At 43.0% G+C, this 23,174-nt stretch overlaps 1 protein-coding gene across 5 annotated transcripts in view; it reads left to right on the top strand.

Annotated features, from left to right (window-relative positions):
* The window catches only part of LOC147620527 (putative LRR receptor-like serine/threonine-protein kinase At1g05700), a 185,852-nt gene that overhangs the window by 89,133 nt on the left and 73,545 nt on the right, over positions 1-23,174 (top strand). For all 5 annotated transcript variants that reach the window (XM_086824756.1, XM_086824758.1, XM_086824757.1 and 2 more), the window contains exon 9: positions 7,289-7,521. In XM_086824756.1, the coding sequence (XP_086680882.1) occupies positions 7,289-7,521 (233 nt within the window). The remainder of the gene's footprint in view (positions 1-7,288; positions 7,522-23,174) is intronic.

Genomic DNA, 23,174 nt, shown 5'->3' with positions numbered 1-23,174 from the left:
AAAGTGAAAGGAGCCGTCTCAGAAGGACTGTATGGCTGGCGTTGACTGAGAGGCTGGTTGGGTTTTGGTGTTGGGTTGGCGACAAAGATAGAGGGTTGCCGGTGGATGCATGCAGAGAGAGAGCCTTATATGTGAGTGTGTTGCCTTGAAAAAGGGCTGTGGGTATGCAAAGCTTGTGAGCATGGGACCAAGAGAGAGGGCAAATAAAGACTTGTCCGTATGTTTGATGTGATGAAAGAGTGTTTTTTGTATGGGTGGTTTGGGAAGGGTGAAGTGTGAAGATTGAACTGTGTTGTGTTGGGGATTGTGGTGCCCCATTGTCTATGGTTTCGACTGCAGGAGAGGATACATTGAGCCGCCGAGCTCCGGCCTCGATGACCTGGCCATTCCCATAGGTTAAGAGTGAGAGATTTCTGTTTCCAGCATTGTGCTGGTGGTGTCCCTTGTGTTTGTTGTGTCTTCCAAGGCTGCTGGGTAGGTAGCTATAGAGGCATTTCTTCTTTTCCCAGCCTCCCAACAGTTTTTTGTTGCCCCCACTAAGGATTGCTCAGGGATTGTTCGACTGAGGAGAGCTCAGTTTTTTTGAGGGTGTTGATTAGCAAGGAGTAGTTCTGCTTGAAGCCACCTCCAGAGGGTGTATGCCCCATAGGAGCACAACTCGCTAGCTACTTTTTCTTGCAGTGTTGTGTTGGTTTTCAGAATGTTGATGTATCCTGAGTTGTATGGGTATAAAGATGAGGATGTGGGTGAGTTTCTTGAGAGGTTCAAGGTTGCGTGCATTAACAACCATGTTGATAATGAAGAGCAGGTGTTGAAGCTTTTGAGGATCTTTTTGAAGAGTGATGCTAGAGATTGGCTCAAAGGTTTTGAAGCAAAGGAAGCTCAGGCTGTACCACCTAGTGTTTTGACATTAGACAGGTTGACAGAGGCTCTTTTGGAGCGGTTCCAGCGAGTTGAAGACTCAAGTGTGCTATGGCAGGAATTCAATGCTTTGCGACAGGGACAAGGACAAAACGTGGATGATTTTTTGCATGTGTTCACAGGGTTGTGGGATCGATGGTGCTTTTCTTTGCAGAGTGAGGCTCCCCTGATGTTTGTGAAGAAAGGATTGTTTGTGAGTGGTTTGCTTCCTGTGTTGAAGCTCAAGGTCGAAGGGAAGAAACCCAAAACGTTTGAGGATGCTGTGCAGATTGCAAGGGACAAGGCGTGGAAGATGAAGAAGATGGCAGAGTTCAGTATGCATTCAGAGGGTGTGCATGAGGATCTCTTTAATGCTCGAAAGGATGCCAAATGTTTTTTGCTAGAAGGAATGCCTTCAAGGTCAAAGCAGGTGAATAAATGTATGCTTGATAAGCCTTCAGGGTTCTTTTCATGGTTGAAAGGGTGTCCGAATGAGGATTCCATGATGCAGGTTAAAAAGCCAAAGCAAAAGGAGTGCTTGACAGGTCTTGAAGAGAAGCCATCATTTCTGGAAAGCGGGGTTGTCGACGAAGACGTTATTATGCCGAATGAAGAGATGGAGGTGCTAATTTGTGTAGAGGAAGAGATGTCCTTGCAATCGTATGCCAATGCTATTGTGGAAAGTGATTTGGAATGCTCTTTGGATGATGAGCTGGACTGTATTCTTGATAATGCATTGGATGATCTGTTGGAATTGGTTTCCTTGGAGAAGGTAACAAATGCTTGTATACCAGTTGTGCAGGAAGGGAGTGATGGTGTGACTGATGATGAGTTGGATGCTACTTTGGATGATGACATGATGGATTTTGCATGTGCGGATGCTGATCATAAGGTGTGTGTTCCTTGTCATGTGCCCAAGAGAATGAGTCCGTTGTCAGTAGTGAGAATGCATGTGAGGCTATTGTTGTTGGTCGAGGGGACCAAGATGCTTTTGCTTGGGAGTTTAGGGAGCTTAGACTTGGTAGGGATGCCTGTGCAAGATGTGGAGAATTTTGAAGGATCACCAATGGTCTTGAAGCTGGAGAAACTACAGGGAAGTGGCAATGATGAGTCTACAATGCATAAAGTTGTTGTGTTTGATGTTGATGGGCTGAAAGGAAATGGGTTTATGGTGGATACACCACATGTTGATGCTCAGCATATGGTTGAGTGGTTTGGCTATAGTCTTGGTCTGGCTGTTTGTCCAGAGCGAGAGTTGGAAGCCAATGATGCAGGTTGCAAATTGGATGATCATGAGGTGGGAGTTGAAGATCAGGTGTTTGTTAAATCAGTATATGATTATGAGTGGGAATCAAATGTGTCAGAAGGGAGTAGGGGTGAAGAATGGTGGTTTCCATCACAAGACCATGTGAGTTGGTATGGAGAAGGAAATGCAGTATATATTGATGAAGCCATATATGAAGAGCCCAGGGGGTTGCTGAAAGTGGAAGATTATGACAGGGTGTATCAATGGATATTTGACAGAGGAAAATGCTTGAAGAATTGGAAGGTAGATGCACCGAGATTTCTTTTTGATCCTGGTGGATAGTTATTGGACTTTATCTTTTGCTGCTGTGCATAAATGCTCTAGCAGGCTGGGGGGTTGGCAAAGTATGTCAGGCATTTTTTTGAGAGATATTTTGGGCTTGTGTACATATGGATGCATGGCTTGTGTGAGAGTTTTGCTCGGGAACGCCTTGGCAGATGTACAGAGAGAATGGTTTTGCTGTAAGCTTGTTACAGGTTTGTCCGAAGTGTGCTTTGCTGCAGGTGATATCAGTCGTTCGATGGCTCAGGGTGTATGCGCGACCAAGAGATGAGTGGGCACTGGAAAGTTATGATTGGAAGATGTGGAAGCATGAGAGCCATAAAATATTTGTGTGGCTAATGTAGCCTTGAGCATAGTGTGAAATGAAGAGTGATGTAGCCATCGTTGAGACTTTAGGAAAATAAGAATAATAAAATACATTTATGTGGCCAAAAAAGCATAGCCACATGGCTATTTGCGCTGCTGCCAGTGAAGGGCCTCTAGAAGTTGGCGATGCACGTGAAGCGAAGAGCTGGCGAGCAAGGGTGATGCGCAGCTGCAAACGAAAAGGAGAGGAGGCGGTTTTGTTTTTGGGGCTTTCGGGCATGTGCAGCCACAAGCACAGGAGAGAGCTGCAAGAGGTGTGAAGAGGCGCAGCCGGGAGCGCCCTGGTCATTTCTGAGGGAGCCGCCTAGCAGACGAAGCTCTGGGCGTGTGCAGTGAAAGAGATAGGAGAGAGCCTTAGAAAAGGCTGTGTGAAGAGGCGTAGTCGGGAGCTACAGTGAGCGGACACGCATCATCGTGAAGAAGGGTGGGCGCCTTGGGCAAGAAGAAGCTGCAGGTGCTGAAGCTTGGTGAAGCGGACTGGCGGGAGAGTTGAGCAAGAGGAAGTCATCGCCCAAGTGAGTCTGTAGAGACAGACGCCAACACGTGCAAGGAGCCGCTCTGGTTCAGCTGCTGCAAGCCTAGAAGACGGCCTCTGGTTTTGGCTAGCTGGCACACGTTGGTAGCCGGCTGGATGCGAGAGAAGCAAGGACGTGGAGGGTGTTGGTGATGCTATTGGCGACAGATTACTGCTGGCGGCTTTCTAGGTGGTGGTCGTCTGCACGGAAGGAAGCAGTGGTTAGCAACAGAGGGATTGGGGAGCTATCGAAGGGTTGCCTTGAAAAAGGGCTGGGTATGCAGCGAAGCAAAGTTGGCGCTGGGCTGCAGCGAATGAGAGAAGCTATCTGGCATGGAGTGTGGAGTCTGCTGTGAAGGTAATCGCCACTGAGGAGGACTGTACAGCTGGCTGACAAAGTGAAAGGAGCTGTCTCTGAAGGACTGTATGGCTGGCGTTGACTGAGAGGCTGGTTGGGTTTTGGTGTTGGGTTGGCGACAAAGATAGAGGGTTGCCGGTGGATGCATGCAGAGAGAGAGCCTTATATGTGAGTGTGTTGCCTTGAAAAAGGGCTGTGGGTATGCAAAGCTTGTGAGCATGGGACCAAGAGAGAGGGCAAATAAAGACTTGTCCATATGTTTGATGTGATGAAAGAGTGTTTTTTGTATGGGTGGTTTGGGAAGGGTGAAGTGTGAAGATTGAACTGTGTTGTGTTGGGGATTGTGGTGCCCCATTGTCTATGGTTTCGGCTGCAGGAGAGGATACATTGAGCCGCCGAGCTCCGACCTCGATGACCTGGCCATTCCCATAGGTTAAGAGTGATAGATTTCTGTTTCCAGCATTGTGCTGGTGGTGGTGCCCCTTGTGTTTGTTGTGTCTTATAAGGCTGCTGGGTAGGTAGCTATAGAGGCATTTCTTCTTTTCCCAGCCTCCCGATAGTTTTTTGGTGCCCCCACTGAGGAGGACTGTACAGCTGGCTGACAAAGTGAAAGGAGCCGTCTCAGAAGGACTGTATGGCTGGCGTTGTGACTGAGAGGCTAGTTGGGTTTTGGTGTTGGGTTGGCGACAAAGATAGAGGGTTGCCAGTGGATGCATGCAGAGAGAGAGCCTTATATGTGAGTGTGTTGCCTTGAAAAAGGGCTGTGGGTATGCAAAGCTTGTGAGCATGGGACCAAGAGAGAGGGCAAATAAAGACTTGTCCGTATGTTTGATGTGATGAAAGAGTGTTTTTTGTATGGGTGGTTTGGGAAGGGTGAAGTGTGAAGATTGAACTGTGTTGTGTTGGGGATTGTGGTGCCCCATTGTCTATGGTTTCGGCTGTAGGAGAGGATACGTTGAGCCGCCGAGCTCCGGCCTCGATGACCTGGCCATTCCCATAGGTTAAGAGTGAGAGATTTCTGTTTCTAGCATTGTGCTGGTGGTGCCCCTTGTGTTTGTTGTGTCTTCCAAGGCTGCTGGGTAGGTAGCTATAGAGGCATTTCTTCTTTTCCCAGCCTCCTGACACTGGCATGCCTTGAAAGCTCCTAGTGCATGTCGGGTAGCACTCGGCATGCATGGGAAGCTACTGACTTGTGTGGCTACAACCCTTTGTGGGTGCCTAGGCAAGAGCAAGAGAAGGAGGCAGATGGTGATGTGATGATTGTGATGCTCACCTACTCTAGCTACAAGAGGGAGATGATAAAGACAATGGCGGGAGAGAGAGAGAGATCAAGATCAAGAGAGCTAGGAAGAAGAGAGAGCAAGAGAGAGAGCAGATAGAGCTTAGATTTGTTGACCTTATTCCTTCCACTCATTTCCTAATAATGTGAAGCCCCCACCCCCCCAAAAAGATAAGATTTTCAACTTGAGTGGGCCAAGCTCTTCTAAGAGAGTGAGGCCCACTAAGGTCTATGGTGGCTGGGAGATGCACCTAAGCCTTTCCTTTGTCATTTTGCATAGCTAGAGTGTGCAGTGACCTAAGTATCACATTGGTATCACAGCAGAGGTTATGCTCCCATGTTACATGACCAAGAGAGATGGGCCCACTAAGCTTAGTTATGCTAACCTTCTTTCTCTATCACTTGTTCAACCTTAGTGGGCTCGACTCTCTTGGTCATGCGGAGTGGGAGTATATGCTTTGATACCAATGTGATGCGTTGGTCACTCTATGGATTCCTGCAGACACACTCTGGCTATGCAGAATGAGACAGGAATGGTTTGTGTTCCCCTCCCAACCATAGACCAATAATGAGCATGCACCCATTCCGATGGGCTATATGTGGTGTCCTTCCTGCCCACACTAGCTTGGATGCCCATGATACTTTGACCCCGATGACTCACCCTTGAACCCCTAACTTCCTTGCTACCCGTACTTGGCATGTGTACTCAAAGTCCGCGTGAGCCTCGTGTGCATTACATGTTACATGACATGATGAAAAGGGTGGAGGATTGACTTCTAGCATGCACACACATGGACACACACGAATAAAAATTGTTGGGTGGTATGAAAACCTTATACATGACTTTATGGTGGACCTTATTATAGTCTCATATGAAAAATATACTTTATAGGTCTCATATGGTGTCATTTGCACATGATTAAGAAACCCAAAAAGAAGATTTTTGTAAGTAGAGTAGATCATGAAGATAATATTGTCAAACCTTGGGCAACCCATGTGTAAGCTTTTAGAGGTTGCCCGATATGATGTTAAATTTTCTACAAAGGATTATTAAGGACGAGGGTGGGTAGGGTGTTCCTTTCTGTGGCATGCACATGAGTGAGGAGGGGGGTTTCGAGGGGATACTCTAGAAACCCAAAAATAAGATTTTTGTAAGTAGAGTAGATCATTGTCAAACCTTGGGCAGCCCATGTGTAAGCTTTCAGAGCTAGCCCGATATGATGTTAACTGTAGTACAAAGGATAACTAAGGAGGAGGGTAGGTGGGTGTTCCTTTTTTTGGCATGCACGAGAATGAGGAGGGGAGAGGGGGGTTTCGGGGGGATACTCTATCTACAATATCACATCCATAGTTCTCTTTATTTTGCTTTTTTAGTATCCCACATACACCCCCCCTCTCGAACAAAAGTCAACACATACTACCTTTCTTGGGTGAAAGTGGTAAGCAATATTGAGACCTTACATTAAGTTGGTAAGAGAATTTGGTGCCTTAATTCAAAGATACATCTTTGGGGCATTACGAAAAGAGATATCCCAAAGTTTCCAATACTAAGCCAAATGCACACAAATATATTCCAATCCATTTCTTATAATCTGGGTCATCTATCTAAAGGGATTTATGATAAATAATCCATCCTAATGGGTTTATCGTGTTACATTTCCCCTTGTTGGTTGATCCTCTCATGTGTTGTTATACTTTCTAGCTTTCATTAAGAGTATATAAAAATTCAAATATAAGTTTGGTTTACGAACCAGAAATACTTATTTATAAATAAAACCCTTTAGGCTGAAGGGGATAAGGGGACTTAGGGTAGTCATCAAGGAAAATTTAGTGCAAAATAAAAATCCCTTCATCTTTTTGGACGAAATAACATTCCTATTTTTCTTTTTTTATCAAAAGGTTTTTTGTTTATGTTAAACACTCCCTTTAATAAATATGTAAAGTATTGAACTGTGACCTCTATGTTATGACATAAACTCGTTAACCACTAGAGTACATCACAACAAGACAATCGAGTCCCTAATATTTCAAGCTCCTAGCATTAGGTCCAATGTACATTCAATGCTATTTTATAAGAGTATTCTTTTAAAGGTGGGATATGATGTTTTTTATATTGAAAATAAAATAATATTATTTAGCATTTTTATACAAATTAAAAGCTATTGTGAATTCATTTTTGTTTTTCAAAATAAGATATGTTTCTCAAGTGAGGTGCATTTAATTATAGATATAGTTAACTCTACTTTATAGCTTTTTGAAAACTTCTATGTTTTTCATTTGTAGGTATATTAAAAATCCAAATTTATGCAATAACGTAGAATGTGCATGCTCTACAAGCTCACTTTTGGCTCCAACAACATCCAAAAGAAGTACTCAAAAAAAGTACATATATGCAATTGCATGTTTGATAGTTTTATATATACTATCGACGTTAGTAATACTCCTACTTCACAAAGTAAGGGTTCGAAAGTTCAAAGATCAAGTACCAATAAAATCTATGGATCTAGCCCAGAAAGGTACGTGCATGCTATTTCTATCTATTATTATTTTATGTATAGAAATGTAAACTAGTGCTTAGCATCTATGTTCTAGAACTTTGATTGCATCCAATATTCTGCAGAGGTTATAGACTTTTATGCATGGTGTTGTTGAGGTTTGTTGTATTTTCTAGTAAGTTAATGTGTTAAGAATTCTAGGGAAAAGTGTGAAGGGTATCGAGTCATAGTATCTTCATGTTTTATGTTGAGATAAGAGAACTTTAGCTTTCTTGTACTTTTGACACCTACAAAGATCTACTTCCTTTTCAAAAAAAAATTCCCTTAATTTCATTTCTAGGAAAATTTTATTATTCTTAGTCTTGACGTAGATGTCAAATACGCTAGGCCATTATAATCTTTGGCCATCGACAAAAGGATAGAACTCAATTTTCCCTTCTTGGAGTCAAGATCTCATCAAGAGATACCTCTATTTTTTCCACTTTTAAAAATTATCAATCGCTCTCTCTCTCTGTCTCTATCTATATATATATATATGCACACACACACACACATCATATGGTTTTACTTGCTTTTATTTTAAATGATTTCTCTTTTGAGATGATCAAGATGTATTACCTAGCACCTTTATACATGCTCTATGCTAAAAACCATCCTACATCCTAATTCTGATGAGTTTGATCCCAATAGCACTTACCTAGTATTGTTGGAGATGGTCAAAGAGGTGGGTAAAATAGGTGCTCATCCTCAAAATGTCCATGTTTAGTAATCTAAACCTAGTGCAAGTGTATTTATCTCTTGATTGAAACCCTATCTCTTATTAAAATGTCCATAATGGTTGCCTTAGACATGCACTTGCACAAACACACACACACACATGCACGCACGCACACACACATGCACTCCCTTACAATGCACATAAACATGGGCCTATGTGTGCACACATATGCATGTGTTTTTGTGTGCATGAGCACACACATTAACTGCATATTGTGTAGAACAAAATTTTTTTCAGCACATAATATCATATAAAAGTTCATAATCTAGTTAAACTATTTATCCTTATAATATGACATGTATTGATTTTATAGTGTGAATATAAAAGTTATTCACTTTATACTATTATACATCCAAATAAATATTAGGTAGTTGAAATATTATATTAATAGATAAAGTGAATATAATTATATAAATATTTAATTTATATATAAGTGAATATAACATAGTTTAAATATTATACTACAAGATAAATGAATATAACTATATAGAATATTTCATCTCCCTAGTCCTTCAATTTTAAGGGAAACCCCAAAATTTCATTTGAAGGGCTCATGTTGAACCTTCATTTCATATGAAGAGGTTAGAAGGGCATCCTCATATATTTTTTAAGATGTAGCCTTTTGTTTTTAAAATGTAGCTTTTCTTTTGAAAGGTGAATTTTTATCTACACTTCTCCTAAAGGATAAATCTTCTTTATGAAGGGTCTTGCAACCTTTGAATCCTAGAAATGCATCCCCCCCCTCCATCTCTCTCTCTCTCTCTCTCTCTCTCTCTCTCACACACACACACACACACACACAGAAACAAAGAATCTATCTTTCTTTGTGCACTTTTTTTATTTGTCTTACTTAGCAGCAGCGATTCAATTACCTAAGTTAATATTTATTCACCATTATAATGTTCAACATTATATCATCACATGTATGATGTAGTGTTTTATATATAATATAAGATATTATAACATAGTATGTAATATAATTTATAATAATCATATGTATTATATATCTATAAATGCTATATTGATATAGCCTATATTAGTGCAAATGAACAAATAAGATCATATGGCATATTTTCTTATTCTATACATATATGTAGTAAGAGTATATGTGATATTCATACAATAGTTGCATATAGAGTACGCATACTGTCTTACTCTTTTTGTAATTATGGTTGTCAATGACCTTGAATCTCTCTAGATAATCCACAAAAGTCCCAAGTGTGTTCTTTCATAATGGATTTATACTCACTTTTTTCATGGCCCCTATCTAATTTGGATCTACCTATGCTTCTTTAAACATATATATCCTGCATCTTCATTATCTTATCCATCAAGACTATAAAAACTGTGTGTGTGTGTATTTCCTCTTATATTGTATTTAATATGCAAACAACTAAGAGCTTTCCCATAAAAAAATTTCTTCACCCAGATTCACCTAGGTACTTTGGCCATATGGCATATTCCTATGTTCTTGATCATGATTTTCTTCTATGGTATTTCTGTATGTACTTGAGCATGCTTTTTTCTATGGCATTCTCTTATGTAGATGAGGAGTTTCTTCTATGTCATGTTCCTATCTACTTAAGGAGGATTTTTCTTCTTTATCTTTAGATTAATTCTCCTTTGGAATAGGTGTGAGCCTCGCCTTTTCCATTGAAGTGGGATCATGCGATGATCGAGTTTTTTTCTTCCTTCTCTATGCACTCCTACAATAGGGACAAACTTGCTCAAATGGAGTGATTTAGGCATTGGTGTGTAATCTAGGCTATAGGTGGTGGGTTTTTTTAAAATCTCAAAACAAATAAAACTAACTCCATTTTTTACTAGATTAAATGATTGCTCATATACTACTTTAGGATCATAGCATTTTTTGCATAATGATTTGGGAGATAAAGTAATATTTTTTGTGATGAACAAGTGGAAGCCATGAGAAGCTTGGGATTCTTTTAGAATAATCCCATATGAATTAGTCTAAGAGATAACGAGTGCATTTATAAGGCTCTCCAGACTCCCATTGTTAGTATCACAAGGGAAAAAAGCTTAGGTCTTTGTGTTCTTGTTTAGGAGGTGTAGTTTTCCCCAACATGTTGGCACATGCGTGGTGTGGCTTGCCATTTTTGGGTTTCACAATTTGAAGGGACATTGCTTGGCCATTGGCCATTCCAACCAAGGCCACCCATTTTCGACACTTGTGAAAACCCGCTTGGCTATGCAAAAGTGCCTTCTTCTCTCGCCCCATCACCTCTCTCAAAAAGCCACATCCATCAAAATTTAAGCTACTTTCAGCCCATTTTTTACAAAAAGAGCGTTATTTTTGGCAAGGATGAGCACGGTTGTAAAGCCAAGATAAAAATACAAAATACCAATCTTTGGCAAGCAAAGGGGAAAAGAAGAGAAGCAAGGGAGTAGTGTGGAATTCAAGCTTCCTACCATGGAAAATCTATACAAGGTACCATGTGCATCATAAAGAGAAAAACAAGGATATAGGTAAATCTACAACTTGTGGGAGAGTACCTCAGCTACATTACAACCTTTGTGGGTGTGTAGACTGGAAATTTCACGTGTTCTTTATGTGGGATAATGTTGAAAATACAAGTGAATAGGGTGTGTGCGGGAACAAGCCCTTGGTTAGAGGCTGTAAAAGAGAAGATGTAAATGTGAAAGAACCTGTGAAAAGGTGAGAAGAATCTACTGGGAGAGAATAAAGGGTAGCATGAGAAGATTTAGGAAGTGTGGAGATATTCTGGGAAAAGTGAAGAGGTGGAGAGAATCAGGGACAAGAGATGGAGTGAATCATGGAGAAATCAGTGGGATTTGATGCTTGATGTAAACTCTATAAATTGAGGCATTGCCCTAATGAGAATTTGCTGGTTTTTGAGTATCCATGCCTACATTAATCTATTTGTTAATTACCCACTAATTACGTCTTAATCATTTGCTAATCACTTTGTTAATGATGTTGATTCTAGTGTTTGATCCACCATAGCTCATCACAATGCTCAAATTTCAACATGGTATAAGAGCCATGCTAATTTGTGAGCCCATTATCTTGCTAATTATTTTGCTAATTAGGATTAGTAGAAAATTATAAATTTTCCTCTTTTTTTAACTCACCTCTGTACCCCCGGCAAGTGGAGGAGCTCCCTCTCCTTGCACACATAAAATTAGGTCAAACCCTTCTAGCACATGATAGGTATCTCATAGCTCTTCAAGCTCATCGAAACAACGTAGCAAACCGCCGCTGGATGAAGGAGAAATCGCTGTTTTAGTAGGCTACGTTTTTCAGCAGAAGATCTCAGATCTACACTCACTCAGGGTGAATCACTCTAATTCCTCTTAGCCTAAGATGTTTTCAAGCATGCTCTACAAGCTGGTGAGGACAGAATTCAATTTCATCAAGTCTATAGTGAGATCCAAGCTCTTCATCAAATCTGCAGGTGACTTTGGTAAAACAAAGATTAAGCTTTCAATATTTGGTCAAATCTTGTGTTTCTTGGCTTAATCCTCTACTAGACTTATTGCTATTGATGCCTTTGAAAGCATTTGAGCTCATTTGAAGTCTAAAGCACCAAATCTGGACTCCCCGTATACTCTGTTTTCTGTGCACAAAATAGTGGATTAATTTGCTAATCAATGATTAATCAGTGCTAATCACTATATTTTGGTGCAATTGAGGGTTCAAAAAACCATTAGGTATCTGATACAGATCCCTATAACTTCAAATTGCAATTCGGAGTTGGTTTGATACTCCAACCATCCCGTACAAATTGGTTACCCTTGATTTAATGTAATTTCTGGGAAAATTGTGATAATCATCATTTTGCATTTAATTCTTGGTTAATGCCTGTAAATCTCACTCAAAATCAAGATTATTCATAGCCAGAGTTGCATTTGGAATGTGCATGAGAATGAATGCTATACGCATTATGTATTGGGCACATTGTATCAGTGTAAATATGGGAACAGACACTGCCCTTGTCCAGAATAAGGCAAGAGGTAAGACCTCCCGCATAGATTTGGGTTTGCATTGCATAATGACACAAGATAAACATCAAAAACCCAAAGGAACTGTCAGCAAAACATTGAAACATGTTGCTCACATGGAGCAAAAAGACCTGACGGACAAGCTCATGGCCCCAGCCATGAAAGAAGAAGAATATCCCAAAGGAACTATCAGCAAAACATTGAAACATTGCTCACATGGAGCAACAAGACCTGACGGACAAGCTCATGGCCCCAGCCATGAAAGAAGAAGAATATCCCAAAGGAACTGTCAGCAAAACATTGAAACATTGCTCACATGGAGCAAAAAGACCTGACGGACAAGCTCATGGCCCCAGCCATGAAAGAAGAAGAATATCTCTTTCCAAGAAGAGAATCCACACCAAGAAGATCTAAAGGAAGATATGGACACGAGAAGAGAAGCTGCCACAAGAAGAGAAGCTGCCCCAAGAAGACTGAAAGAAGAGATGGATGCATGGAGAGAAGCTGCCACGACAAGAAGACTGAAGAAAAGAGAAGATGTGAGGCTCCAAAGAGTGAGGAGCCATGTGAAAATCTCAGAGAGAGAGAGAGAGAGACCCCACAACCCAATGTAACCTGCCCCAACAAAGTAAAACCACCTCTGAGCCACCGATGATGTAGGCCACGTGGTAGATGTATGTGTGAGCACTTTAGTCAAGGTCGCGGGCACTTATAGTAGCCTTGGACACATAGAGAGAGAGAGTGTCAAGGACTATGAAGTTTAGGGACTTGAGGCACTGGTCGCGGACTATCAAGTAAGAGAGAAACTTGATATACAGGGTCCAGGTGTGCTGAGATAACTTGAGGGGAGGTGTAGGCATTAGTTGCGGACTATCAAGTAAGGGGAGGCAAACTTGGTATAGGGTCTAGGTGTACTAGGAGTATTCACTTGAGGGGAGGTGTTGAAAATACAAGTGAATAGGGTGTGTACAGGAATAAGCCCTTCGTTAGAGGCTGTAAAAGAGAAGATGTAATGTGAAAGAACCTGTGAAAAGGTGAGAAGAATCTACTGGGAGAGAATAAAGGGTAGCATGAGAAGATTTAGGAAGTGTGGAGATATTCTGGGAAGTGTGGAGATATTCTGGGAAAAGTGAAGAGGTGGAGAGAATCAAGGAAAAGAGATGGAGTGAATCATGGAGAAATCAGTGGGATTTGATGCTTGATGTAAACTCTATAAATTGAGGCATTGCCCTAATGAGAATTTGCTGGTTTTTGAGTATCCATGCCTACATTAATCTATTTGTTAATTACCTTCTAATTACGTCTTAATTATTTACTAATCACTTTGTTAATGATGTTGATTCTAGTGTTTGATCCACCATAGCTCATCACAATGCTCAAATTTCAACAGATAACCTACATCCTGATGAAGATGAAATTTCTTTGGTAGTAAAGTCCACGTAGCCCTTACGAGTGACTTTTTGTACATGCTCTCTACAATCCGTGAATATCAACATATATGTTTGTTACATGGTCAATGATAGAGTAGAAGTAGATTCCTCTTTAAGATCATCATTTTGTAGTTATTTACCTAAGGAATCACTCTCTAGACTCTCTATTGTCAGAAATGCTTATTATCTTGTCTTAGATAGAATTCCCTATTACTAAGGAAATTATCAATGCAAATTGATTTCTTGTATAGCTCCAATTCTTGTGGCCTCCTTGTCGCATGTTCAGTGGTTTATTGACTTACCTCTCCATTTGCATCGAGTCTGAATCGTGTTGGTTAACTTAGTGAGTTCAATTCTTAAAGTGGGTCATGTCGGGCACCCATACCTACTTTGTTACTTGACGTGGTAGAGTGTTTTGTGCTTAATGATCATGACCCATTTTGGTTTCATGTTTCTCTTACCACTTTGTATGGCTAGTTTAGGCATGGCAGTTGGGGTGAGTGGTGGTTGTTGACAAGTCTTGACTAGGATTTTTTGACTTGGGTAGCCATGTTTTCAAATTTCCTTAATAGTATTCCTGTTCTTTTAATAGTATTTTGAGAGCTCAATAGTGTTGGATCGTAGAGCTTCATTGCAAAGTGGGATTTGGACCTCTTTTTGTTGTCACCCTTGGTTCTTTCCTTCGGGGTACTTGTGGGGCTTGGAGTGGAGGAAGATATAGTAGCGTTTTGGATGGTTGTGGTGGTTGCTCGAATTTAAGATTGTAGTCGAGTTCTATGTTGTTTCATAGTGGCAATGTATATCTGCAACCCTCCAAATGATATCTGGTTAGTAATTTTCTCCCCAATTGACTTCATATTTCACACCAAAGATCTAGCATTAGCAGAGAAATATTTCTTCTTGTAATGTAGTTGTTGTAGGAGGTAGGATAGAAACCTTACACGGCCAAGGATTATTTCTAGTGGAAACATTAACATTCAAAGATCCAAAAGCTCATATGGTTCTTACATGCACACTTTTAGGTTTAGCTGATGTTGGGGTCCAAATTTTCCCCTAAGTCAATCATTACGAGGATATTAGTAGTTGTCCCTCCCACACATAACCCTACTTTGAGTCACACAAGCTCTATCTCAAGGTCATCTTCTCAATGAGGGTTAGAACAACTATGTTTATTTGGAGCATTAAGCCATGCAATTTTACCTTGTCTTAGGTGTTTCCCTTGCCTTATCCTCTTCTTGTGCTTCTTTCCATGCTATTTTACATTGGCTTAGGTTTTTACCTTGCCTTAGCCTCTTCTTGTGCAGCTTCTTTATTGAGTCTTTCTTATCGAGTCTTTCTTATCTTAGCCTTTCTTGTTTCTTTTTACATGCCTGTTCTAACATGTCTTGGGTTAAGGTCCCATAGTATTTCATAAGTTCACTACCATTTATATAGCTCTCCATCTCAATGCCATTAGTTGTCCCAATGCGAGATGCACCCTACGAGTGAGCACCGTAACTCTGAACGGTCATAACCCTTGGTATTTCAAAAAATTTTGCTTAGAAGAACCAAACCTGTACATAAGTTCTAGGTCTCCTTCTTGAAGTCTATTTCCCATTTTTGAAAAGGTTGTTGCACAATGATCAGAACCAATGGCATTCTATCTTGTCGGTAGGGAATGTTAAATTGCTAGCATTCATCATAGTGTTTGACAAATTCCATGGCATCACCAAACATTATTAGACATCATAACCCATCATGCAAGATCTTTCTTGCCATTACATCACCCATAAAATGACCTTCAATGATTTCATAATGAGCCTCTTCCATAAGGAAATCATCCTCACAAACTATCTCCATACATGATCTTTGTCGCATTTATATAATTGACCAATGATTAAATGATCAGGTGCAACTAACTAAATAAGTCATCGCATCCTATCATTGTTTGATGTCTTATATTATGAAAATCCATAGGCTGGTTACTCAAAGATTTCTTCACTCTATTGCGGTACTAGATCTAATTTGAATAAAGCAGCATCTGGTAGTTTGTATCAAGACCATTGGCTTCATTAGGTATTTTTGACATGTGGTCTACCAATACATGTGAACCCTTACTTAATATGACAGTAAAGTAAACCTCCATTAATAGAAACACAACGAGTGGGTAATTTATTATCATGCAAGATTTGTTAACTAGATAAAAGCAAACTTGATGATCCACAAGAAAGATGAACTTATTAGCCAATGTTTGCACTTTTTCACCACATATACCATGGCTGCTTCTTCTCTCTCATTTGAGGTATCATTCATCTAAAAATTATGAAGTTGTTGGGTAGTCCAATTTATGCTCGCGTGGCTATTTTAAAACACTCTCAATTACAAAGTTTGATCCATCGATATGCACTTAGAACACAAGGTCCGAATTTGGTGGTCTCAAGATGGGCGCACTGACTAATTCCCTCTTTAGTTCATTGTAATTTCGGTAACACTATGTAGTGCATTCAAAGACAATCAAAGGTTTATATAACATGGCCTAGTGATATTAGAACATAACATAATAAATCTCAAATAATAGTCTATGTGTCTCATAAACCGTTATACTCCCTTGTAGTTGGTAAGTTGTGGCAACTCTAGGATGTGCTTTACTTTATTATCATCTATGGAAATCCCATTTTTGGACACAAAATATCCCAATATTACTCTGTGATTTACTTAAAATTGGCATACCAAAGGGTTTAAGGATATGCAATAAAATCATCACCTCTCAAACACCTTTTTCAAGAAAGCTAGTATATGATCTAACCATTTCGAATGTACACAGAGATCATGAATAAATACCTCTAACCATTTCTATGATTAATCCATGTTGGCTATGCTCATTAATCTCTAGAAGGTTGTGGAACTATTTTTCAATCCACATTGGTTATATTGGTCAATCCAAATTGTATGCTCATTAATCTTCGGAAGGTTGTGGGAGAATTGGTCAATCCAAATGGCATGACCTTAAATGAAATGTAATTGTATCTGCACGTTGATGGCACGGAAGCGGTAGAGCTGTCTACGCCCTTATAGCATGCCACACTTCCACACACGCATGCAAACACACCAGAACACCAGACCAAAGAGCATGAACAAGACTCATATTTCAGAAAAGGACCTTGACCTTTACAGGGGTGGATATCCCAAGATATCCCAGACACCAGCTACATCAAGCACCGCTCGCAATCAGCCCTCTCCAGCTCCTGGTCGCTCCTAATCCCTTTGCTCCTTGCTTCTCTACAGCTGACCTTCTCGTTCTCTGCTCTGCACCTCAACAGATGACTCTCTGCTGTTCCACCAGCTCACTGCCACTCTTCAAGCATAGAACCAGTCACCTACGCTGGCTGTCTTCACACCTCTGCCCAGCAGCTTGTCTGCTCCACGCTCCCCAGCACCTCTACTCTCCGTCTGTTTGCTAGCCCCTCGATCACCCTCACCAGTTACTTTGCCTCTTCTCTAGCCTCTGCTATCTACCAGTTTCAAGCTCAACGGCTTCCCTTCTGTCTTCGCGCTCTTCTCTGCAGTGCCTCAGAACCTTAACCACACCAAGCGGCTCCTTCACTCGTTCCCTCTCTTTGTCCAGCTGCGCCTGCAGGTTCCCCCTACTGCGAACAGCTTCTGCAGTGATCCCCTCCACTGCAACAACACCCCCCGGCTGCACACACTCCTCTTGTCCTGTGCTCCAACCCCCTACACACACCCGAGGGCCTCCTGCCCCCCGTTGCTCTTCTCTGCAGCTCCTCAGAGCCCACTTCTCTCCCCGCTGCTCTTTCTGCAGCGCCTCAGAACCTTAACCACACCAAGCGGCTACCTGCAGTCCTCACGGCTGCTCCAGCTACGCTCACCAACACCTCAGCGGCGGCTTCCTCTTTTCAAATCCAAGCTGCGCCTGCAGCTGCGCTTCGCTCCAAACACCAGGCGACCTCACTGTCTTCTTGTCAAGCATGCACACAGCGGTGGCCTCCTGCCCCCCGTCTCTGTGCCCACTTCTCTCCCCGCTGCTCCTCTGCCCAGCCCTCCACTGCAACACTGCAGCCAGCCGTCTCTACCTGCTCCTCCTCCCAAACACTGAGAGGCCCCCACGCTTCCTCACTGCTGAGCTGGCCTACAGTTTACGCCCCCCAAGAGAGCCCCCCGTCTCTGCAATCCTCCCCCACCTTCCAATCCTCCTCGCTGCCTCCCTGTTCACGCTGGCACGCTTCGAGAAGCAAGCTGGCGGCAACTCCAAATTCCATGCCACCTTCTAAAAAAGTCATTTTATTCTTTTTATTCATTATAAAAATGGCCATGATGTTATTCTTTTCACACCATGTCCAAGACAAGCCCTCCATTACCCTTTTTTTCATGCTCCATGTCCACATACCTCAAATGCAACCTTGAGTGCCCACTCACTTGGACGTGCCCACACATATCAAGCGGTCAAACAGCTTTAATCAACCCAGCAAACCTCTCAACAACGGACAGGCCTGCAACCAGCCCAAACTCAAAAGCATCCATGCTGAACACCTGGCAATGCCTTCAAAAGCAAAACTTCACACACGCCATGTACACGTATGTACACATTATCAGCCTCTATTTTTAGCCACACATATTTAGCAACCCCCTTTTTTCTGCTGAGACATTTATGTCCAGCAGCTGCACTCACAGTAACCACTTATCCCCCTGGATCAAACAAAAACCTCGGTGCATCTTCCCTCCAATCCTTCACGCATTCCCCTCCATCAAACAGCCATTGATACACCCTGTCATGATCCTCTATTTCCAGCAACCCCCTTGGCTCTTCATATATGGCCTCATCACCATCCACTGTCGCACTTCCTCCTCCAGACCAGCTCACATAAGATAACCACTCCTCACCTTTACTCCCCTCTGACACATCTGACTTCCACTCATAGTCATGTACCGAGATAACACTCATCTCATCATCAACCCCCACCTCATGGTCACCCAATCTGCTGCCCACATCACTGGCTTCCAACTCTCCCTCTCGACAACCTGCCAGACTCGAACTATAACCAAAACACTCATCCATTTGCTGAGCATCCACATGCGGTGTGTCCACCATACACTCACTTCCCTTCAGCCCATCAACATCACACACAGCAACCTCGTGCACTGTAGACTCATCATTGTCGCTTTCCTGCAGTTTCTCCAGCTTCAAGACCATTGGCGATCCTGCAAGATTCTCCACATCTTGCACAGGCATCCCTACCAAGTCCAAGCTCCCCAAACTCTCAGGCAAAGCATCTTGGTCCCCCTGACCAACAACAATAGCCTCACATGCACCCTCACCATCACTGACAACCACCAACTCATTCTCCTGGGCATGACAAGGAACACACACCTTTTGATCAGCATCCACACCTCCAGAATCCATCACACCATCAACCAAAGGAGCATCCAGCTCACCATCAGTCACACCATCACTCTCTTCCTGCTGCACAACTGGCATGCAAGCACTCTTCTCCAAGGAAGCCATCTCCAACAGATCATCTAGTGCACTGTCAAGTACACTATCCAGCTCACCATCCACACTCTCACAAGCTGCAATATCCAACTCATCACCTGGATCATCCATACGGGCTCCATCCACAGCATCTTCATTAGTGACACCTTGATCATCACTCTCCACCTTGACTGGCTGAAGTACTGGTACCTGCTCACAATCCACAATATCATCAATAACCTCATCCTTCTCCTCCTCACCTTCTGAAGGCTCTTTAGGGCTGATTCCAGAAACCTCACCCTTCTCCATTCCCAACAGGCTAACCTGTCCCATACCCTGCTCTGCAAACGTGACCTTATGGGCTTCACAAACACTGGGCTGCATTGCATCTTTCACCTGCATATTAGGGCCACTCACCCTATCACTCATTCCCATAGGCAATTGATATATTCCACCATTAGCTTTGGCTGGTCTCCCACATTGCGGACTCATATGACCCCACTCACCACAATTCCGGCATTGCACATCACACAGATACCCTTTCCCTCTTCCAATATCTACTGAATTTCCTCCAAAACCAGATGATGCATCAGGCTTCCTTCCCATATCACCTATGCCTCGTCCTCTTCCTCCAGACTCTATCCAATTCACGCTTAAAGATTTCATGAGCTCCACTGCATCATGAACTTCTCTCTTCAATGAGTCCTCCTGTCTAGGAACAACAGCAGCTTTTCTTCCAGGATGCATACTTTCAATCCCTGGCACCTTCACAAACCTCTTCGGCTCTTCCCGCATTCCCATCTGCCTGAGACGCTTCACCTTCCACTCCTTCTCTCGAGCTACTCTGACAGCCTCCTCAAAGCTATTCAGGTTCTTCAGCTCCACCTTCAGACGGATCGTTGGCTCCAGACCTGCCACAAATCGCTCCCTCTTTATCATCTGCGGGGGTACTTCAGGAATCAGAGCCTCACACCACAGACTCCACAGTCTACCAAACTCTATCAGATACTGATCCACATCCTGACCATCCTTCTGCTGAATGTTACACAACTCCTTCCACACTTCATTCGGACTCTTCACATGGACAAACCGTGCCAAAAAGGCAGCTCTGACTACACGGTACTCAGGATCCTGTCGATGAACATTCCTGTGTGCAGTCACAAACATCTGCAGCCATACTTTTGCATCACCCTGCAAGCAATAAGCCAAAATCCGAGAAAGGATCTCCGGGGTTGCCCTGTCCTTCATCAAAGCTGTAAATTCCATCTTCTCCAGAAACCTGGTTGCATCCTCCTGTGGCAATCCCCAATACTCCGGAAAATCCTGAGCCATTTCCAAATCTTGCTTCACACAGCCCCTATCTCCTTTCACGAACCAGAGGAAATCTGCTCCTCTGTGGAGGCACCAAAAAGTGATGGCACGGAAGCGGTAGAGCTGTCTACGCCCTTATAGCATGCCACACTTCCACACACGCATGCAAACACACCAGAACACCAGACCAAAGAGCATGAACAAGACTCATATTTCAGAAAAGGACCTTGACCTTTACAGGGGTGGATATCCCAAGATATCCCAGACACCAGCTACATCAAGCACCGCTCGCAATCAGCCCTCTCCAGCTCCTGGTCGCTCCTAATCCCTTCGCTCCTTGCTTCTCTACAGCTGACCTTCTCGTTCTCTGCTCTGCACCTCAACAGATGACTCTCTGCTGTTCCACCAGCTCACTGCCACTCTTCAAGCATAGAACCAGTCACCTACGCTGGCTGTCTTCACACCTCTGCCCAGCAGCTTGTCTGCTCCACGCTCCCCAGCACCTCTACTCTCCGTCTGTTTGCTAGCCCCTCGATCACCCTCACCAGTTACTTTGCCTCTTCTCTAGCCTCTGCTATCTACCAGTTTCAAGCTCAACGGCTTCCCTTCTGTCTTCGCGCTCTTCTCTGCAGTGCCTCAGAACCTTAACCACACCAAGCGGCTCCTTCACTCGTTCCCTCTCTTTGTCCAGCTGCGCCTGCAGGTTCCCCCTACTGCGAACAGCTTCTGCAGTGATCCCCTCCACTGCAACAACACCCCCCGGCTGCACACACTCCTCTTGTCCTGTGCTCCAACCCCCTACACACACCCGAGGGCCTCCTGCCCCCCGTTGCTCTTCTCTGCAGCTCCTCAGAGCCCACTTCTCTCCCCGCTGCTCTTTCTGCAGCGCCTCAGAACCTTAACCACACCAAGCGGCTACCTGCAGTCCTCACGGCTGCTCCAGCTACGCTCACCAACACCTCAGCGGCGGCTTCCTCTTTTCAAATCCAAGCTGCGCCTGCAGCTGCGCTTCGCTCCAAACACCAGGCGACCTCACTGTCTTCTTGTCAAGCATGCACACAGCGGTGGCCTCCTGCCCCCCGTCTCTGTGCCCACTTCTCTCCCCGCTGCTCCTCTGCCCAGCCCTCCACTGCAACACTGCAGCCAGCCGTCTCTACCTGCTCCTCCTCCCAAACACTGAGAGGCCCCCACGCTTCCTCACTGCTGAGCTGGCCTACAGTTTACGCCCCCCAAGAGAGCCCCCCGTCTCTGCAATCCTCCCCCACCTTCCAATCCTCCTCGCTGCCTCCCTGTTCACGCTGGCACGCTTCGAGAAGCAAGCTGGCGGCAACTCCAAATTCCATGCCACCTTCTAAAAAAGTCATTTTATTCTTTTTATTCACTATAAAAATGGCCATGATGTTATTCTTTTCACACCATGTCCAAGACAAGCCCTCCATTACCCTTTTTTTCATGATCCATGTCCACATACCTCAAATGCAACCTTGAGTGCCCACTCACTTGGACGTGCCCACACATATCAAGCGGTCAAACAGCTTTAATCAACCTAGCAAACCTCTCAACAACGGACAGGCCTGCAACCAGCCCAAACTCAAAAGCATCCATGCTGAACACCTGGCAATGCCTTCAAAAGCAAAACTTCACACACGCCATGTACACGTATGTACACATTATCAGCCTCTATTTTTAGCCACACAACGTTGTTACGTTCAACTTCTTCAAATCGACACACATAAGCTTTCCATTTTTCTTGGGTACAATCACAATCAATGATACTCAATCTATGTGCTCAATTTTGTATAGATTAAATCCATAGCAATTATTATTAATTCTTCCTTTATAATTGCCAAGTATCTTGGATTCTTTTGGTAGGGACACTGGTTGACTGACCTTGAACCTTCCGTGATAGGGATGGTATGTTGTACCACTTCTAGCAGCATTCCCTTCATGTCTTTATAGCTCTAACAAAAGAATCCAATTATCTTGGATTATTTTGGTAGGGACACTACTTGACTAGCCTTGAACCTTCCATGATAGGGATGGTGTGATGTACCACTTCCAGCACTCCCTTCATGTATTTATAGCTATAAGAAAAGTAGTCCTTCAACTCTTTTAAAATCATTATCAATGCCTCTTCTTTTAATATAGGGTGAGGTCCTCACAAGGCTCACAATTTTGGGGTCCTCACTAGGCTCAACAATATCGACTTCTTTCACCTCTATAGGTTCATTATATGAGGTTCCTATTTGATCACCCCTTGAACGTCATGCCCGTAGGTGAGCTTCTTTTTTCCCATCAATATCAAAGGATTTTAAATGGACAAAGACCATCTACAAATCTTGCTCCTCATCATCATTCTCCTCCTTTCCTGCTAAAGCTCCTTTTGCTTCTTGTTTAGCATGCCAAAGTATTATTTTTCTTCCTTCTTGCTGATCTTTTGAGATTCAAAGGGTCTTAGCTTACTAATGGCTCTTGCAGGGTTTGTAACATTACCTGGTTTGACTCATATCTTGAGTTTTTTAAGAATTCTTCATGAATTACATTGGATTTGATGTATCTTAGCCACCATTGTAGCTTGGTAATGTGTCTTCTTCAACTAATTCCAAAGTTTTAATGCTATGGCTAAAATCGAGGCTTCTTTCCCATCAAATTCACATCCCTTCTCCTATAAAGAGCTTTCCTTGGATTGTTTCACCACTAAGGT

The sequence above is a fragment of the Cibotium barometz genome, chromosome 31, assembly GCF_041138505.1.
Source record: "Cibotium barometz isolate CiBa-2024 chromosome 31, ASM4113850v1, whole genome shotgun sequence".
NCBI classification, from domain to species: Eukaryota; Viridiplantae; Streptophyta; class Polypodiopsida; order Cyatheales; family Cibotiaceae; genus Cibotium; species Cibotium barometz.
This window is presented reverse-complemented; position numbering and strand designations above follow the sequence as displayed.